This window comes from Podarcis gaigeae (assembly GCF_964106915.1).
Source record: "Podarcis gaigeae genome assembly, chromosome: 3".
Lineage (NCBI taxonomy): Eukaryota > Metazoa > Chordata > Lepidosauria > Squamata > Lacertidae > Podarcis > Podarcis gaigeae.
The window spans coordinates 56502171-56513050 of record NC_139680.1 but is presented as its reverse complement, the minus strand read 5'-3'; the positions used below and the strand labels follow the sequence as shown (position 1 = coordinate 56513050).

The following is a 10880-nucleotide window of genomic DNA, read 5'->3' as shown; positions in this document are numbered from 1 at the left end:
TGCTGAAGAATGAAGGTTAAAAGCTCAAAGAGGCTGAGGAAAGGAAGCATTCCAAACCGTCACTGTGTGGCAATATTGGGGAAGGAGCAAAGGGTCTCCAGAAATGTGTTACAGCTGCAATTTTACAGCAAGTCCTGGAAAAAAGAAATGCAAAACGGCTGCTATTCCACAGAGAGTGACATCTAGTCCTTCGAGCAACAAGCAAATCGCTTGAGTGGTGTTTCTAATTTTTGATTTTTTTGGTACTCTAGGGACTAGGTGGAGTTTACATTGTTTCATTATACAAAGAGGGTGCAATTTGTAATGACCAGCAGAAGGAAGAAAATGTACCCTCCTCTTTATACAATTTCTAGGTGAGATGGGAAGGGACCTGATGCAGTTTTAAGAAAAAACAGCTTAAAATCCAGGGAATCCTGCATGAGAAGGACCTTCCAAATGAGAAGAGACAAGTTGAATAGATGGATTATAGCACTGCCTGCTTAGCATTATTTGATCTTCTGCTATGAAAAAAAAGGGGTTCTTTGCATTTCAAAACATCCAGACTTCTGAAAGGATAGCAGCACTATAAACCATAAGCAAAACCACCTTTTAAAGAAACTGCTGTGCATTCATGTGGCTATACTTGAGTATTTATGATGAACTGGTCAAGAGATTTTTATTTAAGTCAGAACAGAGAATGTCAAATATCAGGCCCAGTTTGAACCAGTGGATAACAGACTTGTTTTGCTACAAACTGCTCTTGCAGAGAAGCAGTGTCATTAAGTTCCCCTTCCCCCCACTGACCTTGAAAAGTGTTTGAAAATACAAAAACATTTTAGAAAATATGCATATACATTTGAGATTCTAATGATTTGTCACCTGAGTTCTGGATCTCATTGTCCAGTTTTCCCCCACCAACCAAAGAAATAGAACAAATGTATTCTTTAAATTATAAAACAACATTCTGTGGAGCATTATTTTGGTTTTACTCGTCACTGAAAAATCAGCTTCTATTGAGGGTTTTCAATTTGGGCACAAGGAACATTAACAGGAAAAAATATTGACTAGTTGTTCCAGAAGTGTACTGTACTAGATACTGTGAACTTAAAAAGTTTCACTGACTTGCTCACCCCAAAATCTTTTTCTCTTGCTCAGCAAACCTAAGACATGGATATCATATTTGAGGATCCATATTAGAAGCAATTATTCAGCAGATCACTGTAATTAAATTAAATTTATCCTGCAGAAATCCAGTGCTTAACAGTATATCTATTTTGAAAGCAATGCCACCATGGCATGCAAAGCAGACCAGAATGTGTTTGTGTGCGTTTATTATATATACATATTCATTGTATTTTATATTGCCAATGGTGTGGGTTTGGTTTTTTTACAAAAAGAGCAGACATAAAGCAGGCACAAACTGTTCCTAGCTCCTTGATAGGTAATCTAATGTAAAATGAATTGACATATACTAGAATCTAGCTGATGCTCCCATGAAACCAGACAAAAAAGTCATATTCCTTCTGTCTCACAGCGGAAGGTCGTGATACTTTTTAAGCAGGCAGCAATCCATGACAGAATTCATCATGATAATGAATTGTTCTGTTGGCAAAAAGAAAAGAGAGTTTTGTGGCACCTTAAAGACTCTGAAATTTATTGTGGCGTAAGATTTTGTGGACAACATCAGATGCATAAAATGCTATCCTCTGCTGCAGGCACATTTATTTATTTATCTAAAATATTTATACACCGCCTTTCCTTTAAATTCAGAAGGCTTTGATCACAAAAGAAATGGCAGCAAAAATACAAAATAAAATATCTGCCAAGAATACAGTCAACTGTGACCAAAGGCAACCCTAAGCACGGTTGGAGGAAGAAAGAATTGTAAACAGTGAGGTCGGAAGGAAATAAAACACAGAAAATTACAGACGGTGATAATTATGTTTTTAACATTGTCGATTTACAAAAAAAGAAAGAGAAAAAGACAGAGGTGCTGACATGCAGCTGCGCCAATCCGGTCCGCAGGGACAGCGCTGGACCCCTTTGGCGTCTCCAGCTCCAGCGGCTTCGAGGCAGCAGCCTGTGGGCAAAGAGCGCCACCTGCCGTCGCCAAGGAGAATGGCCCGAACCCATAAACACCCAGCAGAAACTCTGTTCCGCACATCAAATGAGAAGTATTAAAAGACCACAATCCCCTTTTGTTTTGCTTTTGTGCTAAATGGTTGAACGGTTGAGGGGAGCAAGCCTCCTTCCATGAATCATCCACAGCATTCATGCACCTTCCAGGCCAATGCCCGATGAGCAAAATGTATTATTACTGGGCTTCATTTGCACCGTCCACCCCCCTTTGATTGTTCCCGGGGGGGGGGCGGACCTCCGGCTTCCTTGGGGACGGGGGTGCACAGGACCTGGGGGTGGGGTGGGGGGCTAACTTCTGAGTCGGTGTGCCTGGGGATCAAGGTGCTCACGCTAGCAAACAAGGCTCGTTAATTAAATCGAATGGAAACCCACGCTGCTATTCAAGGAAACGGACTCGGCTGGAGACACAGTGGCTGGGTATAGATAATAAAATCATTATTATTATTTCAGTATTGTTTTGGCAACGTTGCAGACAGAAGGTGACCTAGTATACAGAGAAAAGCAATCAAATACAAAATAAGACAAGCTTCGCTCGGGGTTCCACGTATAGCTCTGGTGGCAGTGACCCAGTGGTGCTTTTTTCAGCTAAGCAGAATCAACAATAGCAAAAATGTTGGATGGGAGACTACATGGCAATCACTGACTCCTGCTGGCTATATGTGGTATTTCATCATCTTTTGTCTCCACCGCAAGGAGAACTTCAGCCCTCCAAAGCGCAAAGAGTTAGCCCTCTTTTGGATTCACAGAAGCAAAGTTTCATTTATTTATTTACACCTGTGTTCCAGCTGTTAAGAACTTACTCTTCCTCACCCACAATTCACCCTCCTGAGTGCAGAGTGCTTGTGTACAAGGCTCATAAGACACTGGTCAGGGCTTAGATGCAACAGCTGTATGGTACAGCCAGGACTGCATTTCCTATTTACTGACGGGCACTAGTCTCATCTTGTGACAACCAAGATTTCAACCCTGCTGCTTTGTGGTCCCAGGCTTTGACTCCTGTTCACAACCACTGTGAGAGATAACTGCTTTCTTACCTATGAATGTCTGTCATAGCAGGTGGTTAATTTATTTATTATAATTTATTAAATTTCTATACAGCTCTTTATCCAAGGAGCACAGGGTAGTTTACATTTTTTAAAATAAAAAACCCCATAGTAACAAATAAAAGCAATACCCCTTCACAGTTTGAAAGGCCATAGATTACTTAATTAGGAAAAGGCCTAGGTAGGAGAAGAGAAATGTTTTTGCCTGCCAGGCCAGCTTCCCTGGGGAGAACGTTCCACAAACGGGGAGCCACCACAGAAAAGGGCCGTTCTCTTATTGTCACCACCCACCCACCTACTTCTCACGGAGGAGGCACACGAAGAAGGGCCTCATTTCAAAGAGCTGCATCTCTGAGAGAAAGCAGGACCTAGTGCAGTGTCATAGATGGGGCTGGTCCACCTGTAAGGCATGGTAAGGTGACTGCTTTGTACAACAGCATCCACAGGGGCAGCAAATCCCCATATAAGTCTTTATGGGATGTCACTCTCATAGCTGTGCAGACTGTGGAGATCCACCTTGGTCATCTTGATCAGCAGGCAATCCCCCCTCCCCTGTTTTTGATGTAGATCTTAAGCCACCCCTTCTTCTCTGGCAGGGAAGGGAAGTTCCATTTTGTGGTTCACCTCATGTGCCAAAATGTCTTGGGCTGGCCCTGGTGATAGGCCATTTTCATCATCAGGCTGCCATACCCCTGCACAGAGCAGGTCCTCTTCTTCCTCCTCCTCCTGGTTGCTGCCTGTTCACTCTCCTTCTCCCAAACATGCAAAATCCCTCTGGGTGAGCTGAGCAGGGGTGCAAATGGGAATGGACAAGGCGGTGGTTACAGAGCAGTGGTTACAGCAGCAAAGAGGCTCTGTGAAGGACCTCAGCATCTACAGGAGCGCTTCCATGTGGGACGATGACCTGGCAGAAGTTGACCAGTCCTTACAGTAAAACTGGCACTGCATACACTTGTTCACAGTCCCCCACCTACTGCTGGGCAGCCGTCCCCTTTCCCCTACTGCTCAGCGCCACTGTCCTCTGCCTCCTTGTGGGCATCTGCGCCAGCGGCAAACGGGAGAAGGAGGAAGAGCAGCAGCTACTACCCCAGAGTGTGTGAGAGAAGGAGGCCGAGCCACTTTTACTTCATCACCTCCTGCCTCTAGGTGAGGTTTGGGCCCAGACGGTAGAGAGAAGAAGCCCGAGGAAGACACAACAGTGTGATGTAGTGGTTAGAGTGTGGGTCTCCAGGACATGAGAGAGACCAGGGTTCAAATCCCCTCTGGGCTATGAAGCTCACTGGGGTGACCTTGGGCCGGGAACTGCCTCTCAGCCTATGCCCACCTCACAGGGCTGTTGTGGGGATTGAAGGAGGAGAGGATCATGGAGCCACCTTGAGCTCCTTGGAGATGAAGGTGGGATATGTATGCAATAAATAATAATCAGAGGGGCGGGGAATAACACAAAGGGAAGAATTCTCTGGGAAAGCCAAGCATCACCCTTGACAGCCCTAACTGCTGGCTGCCACCCCACACCCTCCCCACCCCACCGTGCAAGGCCCTGCCTTGGGCTCTGCTGCTGTCCAGCAGCAGGAGAGACAGAGGGGAACAGGCAGCTGAGGCAGCCCAGTAGGGCCTCCAGGGAGGTGTGTTTTTTTTGGGGGGGGGGGGCTCCAGGGAACAAAACCGGAGGAAACAGGGCTCCAAGGCAGCGCAGCACAGCTGACTGCCCGCCCCCCCCCCCGTGGACATCGGCGGAAAAAAGCCACAGAGTAAAAAAATGACTCAGTTGCTTCACTAGGCGGCGGCAGCAGGAAGGACTGGCAGCTAACCCCCCCCCCCCCGGGGCTGGGCGATGGGTGGGTTAAGGAGCTTTCCTGCCTTTCAGCAAGGCTTGCACAGGTTTGGAGGGGAACCCAATTTTTTGAGGGGCGTGTTCGTAGTTAATTATTCTTTTCAGCAACTGATGTCGGTTGCATGGCAGTCCGGTTTTGCTGTAAGAACCGCAAACTTCTGGGCAGATCACGAGCCCCACATGCACAAGTGCTAAGGCCATCCTCCACACACCCACCCCTGCTTTTGCTGCACCCTAACTCTCTGCATATTCGATTTTGTTCATCAGGCTAAAATGCAAAAAAAAAAAAGTACTAAGAGTGTTGTGCGCTCAGGTAATTCCCAATTCACGTAATGCTACATGCATTATTTGTATGGGTATTTAAACGCACAGTAAGATTACAGTAAGATTGTATTTTGCCATGTTGCTGTTATTTGTTTGTAAGTCGCTTTGGGATCTGTTGAATGAAAAGTCGCATAGAAATAAAATCCATCTATCCAAACCCTTTGCATATTTTATATGGTCTTCCAAGCGTGTGTTGACTTACAACACGGGTGGGTGTGTTTTTTTAAGGGGCTTGAATTGTGGCGGAGCTTGTTTCCTAATTAAATGTTCTTATACTTGGCGTGCTATTAACATTACTTTGTTAAGAACTTGGTGGGAAAACTCGCTGAAGACAAAAGGACTTAAATATGCCACAGAACAAACTTCTCTCGCGTAAAACACTGTGGCTTCGTTGCAGTGCGCATGTAGTCGTCCATTTGCTAAGCAGAAACAGTCCCGGTCTGTATTTGGATGGGTGCCTACATGGGAGTGCAATGTGCTGCATAAATATTCTCCCTTTTGCGGCAACTTTTTCTTCCTCTTCTGTCTACTTTATACAATTGGCGTTTTAAACACAGCGCTGGGAATCCAATATTTATATCAGGCTAAAATGCAAAAATTAAAATACTTTTTTCTCTTTTTACCGAGAGTGTAATGGGGTGCGTTCGGGCAGTTCCTTTTTTATCACAGTAGGAGGCGCTGTGCCAATGTAAGAAATAATTAACGGTAAAACAGTCCTTTTTGTATGTTGTTAGAGTGAAGCCTCCTTTCCCAGCTGAGGGATGCCCGCCCCCTCCTGCTTGCAGGCAAGTAGGAATGGGATTGGCGGTGTTCCGATGGGAAGGGAGGCATCCACCGCCCACTCTCGGCCCTTCTTCTCTGCCTTCCATGCCTGACCCACCGCACCGCTTCCCCACCACCATCACCAAAGAACCACAACTCAGGGGCTGCCCAGCCTCATGGAGACTGGAGATAGACGCCTCGGAGGAAGGGAAAACGAGTTGCTTTGAGGTCGAGGCTGCAGCCACCCCTCTGCCACTGCCATCGCTGAAGAATCAAGGTCCCAAATGTGTAGCAATTAATTAATTAATTAATTAATTAATTAATGCGTTCTCGAAGTCATTGAAAAAAGTCTGGTAACCTTAGGTTATACGCGCCAAGAACACGATTCTCCCCCCAGCAGCTTCACCTCGAGCACACCTGGAACTTCAGCAAAATTATGCACATGCTTTACTTCATTGGGTGTTTTTGCTGTGGACTCGCAAGGGTTTAACCACATGCTACGAAATATCTACAGAAACCAGGAGGAGGAGGAAGGAAGGAAAGTGGGGGCGGCTGCCTCAGACTCCGCTTTGCTTCCCACCCTCGAGAGGGAGGAGGGGAAGCGAAACTCCTGCTTTTGAAAACAACGTCCTATATCCTTAGAGAGGAGAAGCCAAAGAGACCTCCGAAGGGCTCGGGCTGGCAGAACCGGTGCAGAGGACGCCTCGCGCGCATCCCCACGACCAAGGCTTTCACGCGTGCGTGTCCATAGGCTAGCCGGCGTTCGAGGCCGTGACGCGTCGCCGACCTGCGCAGCTGGCCAATGAGCAGCCGAGTGGCGCAGGAACCTAAGGGCCGAGCCTGTGGTGTCGTCACTTCCTCCCCACCCGCTCTTGGGTAGGCAGGCGGGAGGCTGCAGCTCCTGCCGCCTCGAGGCTCCTGCACTGGCAGTCAGCACCATGGGCAGCTTGCTGCAGTTTCTGAAGTTGGTGGGGCAACTGAAGGTGAGCAGAGACCCCGACTGGGTGGTCGAGAGCAAATGCGGGGGTGGGGGGCGTCAATGCACCAGTTTTGCCCATCTTCGCGGTATCGTTCCCCAAAGGGGCTGCTGCAGAAAACCCCCACGCATCTCCTTACCCCCTTATTTAAGCGTCGATTAAGACTGCAGTCCAAACCCCACTTACCTGGGAGTGAGTCCCATTGAATGCGGTGGGACGTACCTCTGAGTAAGCATAATAATAATGAATTATTTCTTTATACCCCGCCCATTAGGCTGGGTCTCCCCAGCCACTCTGGGCTGCTTCCAACAAAATATTAAAAATGCAGTAGAATATCAAACATTAAAACCTTCCCTAAACAGGGCTGCCTTCAGATGTCTTCTAAAAGTCGGGTAGTTGTTTATTGCCTTGACATCTGATGGGAGGGCATTCCACAGGGCAGGCGCCACCACCGAGAAAGCCCTCTGCCTGGTTCCCTGTAACTTGCTTCTCGCAGCGAGGGAGCCAGGCAGAAGGCCCTCAGCGCTGGACCTCAGTGTCCAGGCTGAATGATGGGGGTGGAGACGCACCTTCAGGTATACTGGGCCGAGGCAGGGTTAGGACTGCAGTTTGCAGATTTTTCCTGCAGCAAATCCTGTTGAACTCAGTGGGATGTACAATTAGACCTGCGTAGGATAAGGCTGCAATCCTAAACACGCACTTCTGCTTAGATTAGACTTGCTTAGTACAAAGGTGCATACGATGCTTGCGCCTGGTCACCTTCTTAGCCGGCTGAAGTACTTCTGTGTTCTGACTCTGGTTTAGGAACCTGGAGACTGGATAGCATAGAAATAATAAGGAATCTGTTGCAAAAGGGGATGGTGGTAAATCCAAGGGACACTGGAGGAAAAGTTGGCCGGCAATGACAGTGAGGTAGTTTACAAGTAATAGAAGGCCGAAGAGCAGAGAGGGCTTATTAAAGAAGCAAGGGGAAATGGCAGTTGGTGGATTTCCTAATAAATTGCCTCTGTTGCCTTGAAGAACCTAAAGACTGCAGTTACCGGTAGTAGTTCAGCTTTGCAGTAAGCTTAGTAAGATAGTCGTTAATAGGATACAGGCAGGATCTCTCAAAGTTCAACATTTCACACCCAGTATACAAAAGTATCCACCTGGGGAACTAGGAAGTAAATATTTTATTTCCGGGCACAGGGGCACAGGTGCCTTGGAATGATTTTTTTTTTGTCTTTTAACAATATTTATAATCAGTAAGCATGACTAACAAACAGTCTGTTAAATGTGGCAGCTTGCGTTTCTAAATGGCAGTTGGGTATAAAAAAAAGAAGATGCATGCAAGCCCCCCCCCCTGACAGTATTGCTTAAACTCTTTTTGACTAGAGAGTCCCACGGACTGGCTGGGTATACAGAAATGTAGCAAATCCAGAGAGCGTTTCAGACCATATGTACAGGATGGCAATCATGGCTATGGTAACTGAAGATAAAGCACTTAATAAAGACAGGTATGTATACTGATTGCAGTGGGTATCTTTAATGGATATGGGGGACTGCACATTGTGGCTTCAGTTTAGTGAAAAGTAGCTGCACTGAAGTTCCATTCTTGATGGGATCAAGTTAGTTGCAACTGTCTTATTTTACTTCTCATTGGATCCAGGTTTGTTTGTTTATTTGCAGCACTGAACCATCAGTATTGTACACTGCCAAACCACACAATTAATAGACAAATAGAAGTGCTGTTTTAATACTGCTTGATTGCATCAACTCCTGCAACTATTATTTAGGTGGGTCAAAAAGGGTTGACAATATTTGATAATCGTGGCTTAATTGTGCTGTTAAAAATGCTCCATCATCACAAGTATATCTGATTGCTTGATGGAACAATCTCTTCTCCCTGACAACCCCCTTCCCCCATTCTGGGGGTTCTGCAGATCCACACACCTTGAGCCAATCTGAGGGCAGCACAGGGAGAAGAGGGAAGAAACACTAGCAGAAGTCCTTGTGTGGGCTTCTGCTAGCTGGACCAGCTAGCTGAATTCAGGCCAATATTAAAATACCATAATGTGAAATTTAGGCCATTCCTTAATTTTCGAAAATGAGTGTGTGTGAATTTGAGAGAGTGCCTTGCCCAAGATAAAGGAGAGCTGTAGCCCAGGTCTAAGCCCAAGGGTGTATTCCTCTCCCCTCTCATTGTCAACTTTCCAATATGTGTTTCTTTCTTGGTGGAAAGTGGAATTCACATTCACCAATATGATTGAAGAACTTCTGCTGGGTAAATTAATATGTAATGTAAAGCTGTGCAATATTGTGATTATAACATCTAATAACTAAATCCAGGCAGGTTTAAAAGCAGAATAAAATCAAAAGTTAAATCTCGATTTAACTGGTGATAGCAATTATTTTGCCAGGCTTAGTACTGAAATTGTCAGGTTGGTATATTACTTACATCGAATACCTTTTTATCATGACCTATTAAAACTTCAGAAAGTAGTGAGCAAGCTTTTGATTCAGAGAACTCTTCTTCAGGCTAGACATTTTCTTATTGTTGCTGTTGAAGGAAGCCAATAAAAATGTTTCAGAACCTGAACCTGATTAAAACATTTGTAGCTCTAAAACATCTTTTCCTCTTTATTTTGAACTACATCTAGCTTGAAGAGGTAAAGATAAAGGGACCTCTGACAGTATTTGGAAGCTTTGTCCAATGGTTGCCATCAATTTGATTTGAATTAATTTTATAATGAAATGATTTTAGAATGTTGTATTATTTTATTGTTGTTAGCCACCCTGAACCCAGCTTCGGCTGGGGAGGGCGGGATATAAATAAATTTTTTATTATTATTATTATTATTATTATTATTATTATTATTATCTGAAAGTGACATTTTAATTGATATTTGGTCCTAATAGGATGTTACACTGCTGTTATTTTTGATTTTTATTGGAACCAAACTTAAGGTTAACATAGATATTTAAGGAAATAAATATAATTGCACTAACCAAAATGAATTGCAGAATAAGTTGACAGGATGCAGAGATTGTTATACAATACTATCTTTCGTAGTTGCCTTTTAATAATCATGTCTTTAAATATTTTCTGCTTCCCAGGTGCATCCGGTTAGCTCTGGTTCACGATATGGCTGAATGCATAGTTGGTGACATTGCTCCTGCTGACAATGTTTCCAAAGAGGAGAAACACAGACGAGAGGAGGTCAGTATGGTGGCACATGTAGCTTGATGGTCTACTTCTAAAAAAGAAAGGACCAAGATTAGTCTGTAAAGTCTGAAAGATCCTCAGAACAAAAGAGTCTTGCAGAAAGTTAAAGACTAACAAAAATATTAAGCCGTAAACTTCCATGGATAGTTTACAGCCCACTTCATCAAATGTATGAAGTGTTATCCTGCGTTGCAGGAATATCTATACAGGCAAGAGATTGTTAGCAGTGAGATCAGAAGGAAAGGAAATACAGAAAAGTACAGACGTCAGTTTCATTATTAACAGAAGCCAGTCACAAAAAACACACATAACTGGTAAGTTAGTCAGCACACGTAGTGTTGTAAAAATCTATTGTCCCAGTTCAGTCCACAAGTGAACTGCTTCATAATGGTAATTTGGCAGTTTCAGTTTGCTGTTTCCTTTTGAAGTTCCTTTGTTCCAGTATGACCACCTTAAGGTCAGTAATGGCACATCCAGGGAGGTTAAAATGTCCCCCGCTAACACTTGGATACTGCCATTTCTGTAATCTGCATTGTGGCGTTTGTTCTCTTGAAAAGAGGCTGGCTTTTTTTTTCCTGTGTAGAATGCAGTTGGAAAGACACGCAGGGCTCAGCCTC

At 44.8% G+C, this 10880-nt stretch overlaps 1 protein-coding gene across 4 annotated transcripts in view; it reads left to right on the top strand.

Annotated features, from left to right (window-relative positions):
* The first annotated feature begins 6911 nt into the window (after nucleotides 1-6911).
* HDDC2 (HD domain containing 2) overlaps nucleotides 6912-10880 on the top strand; it is a 43519-nt gene continuing 39550 nt past the window's right edge. For all 4 annotated transcript variants that reach the window (XM_083731532.1, XM_083731530.1, XM_083731529.1 and 1 more), the window contains exons 1-3: nucleotides 6912-7064; nucleotides 8433-8554; nucleotides 10155-10257. In XM_083731532.1, coding sequence (XP_083587658.1) covers nucleotides 7020-7064; nucleotides 8433-8554; nucleotides 10155-10257 — 270 coding nt within the window. In that variant the 5' untranslated portion in view covers nucleotides 6912-7019. The remainder of the gene's footprint in view (nucleotides 7065-8432; nucleotides 8555-10154; nucleotides 10258-10880) is intronic.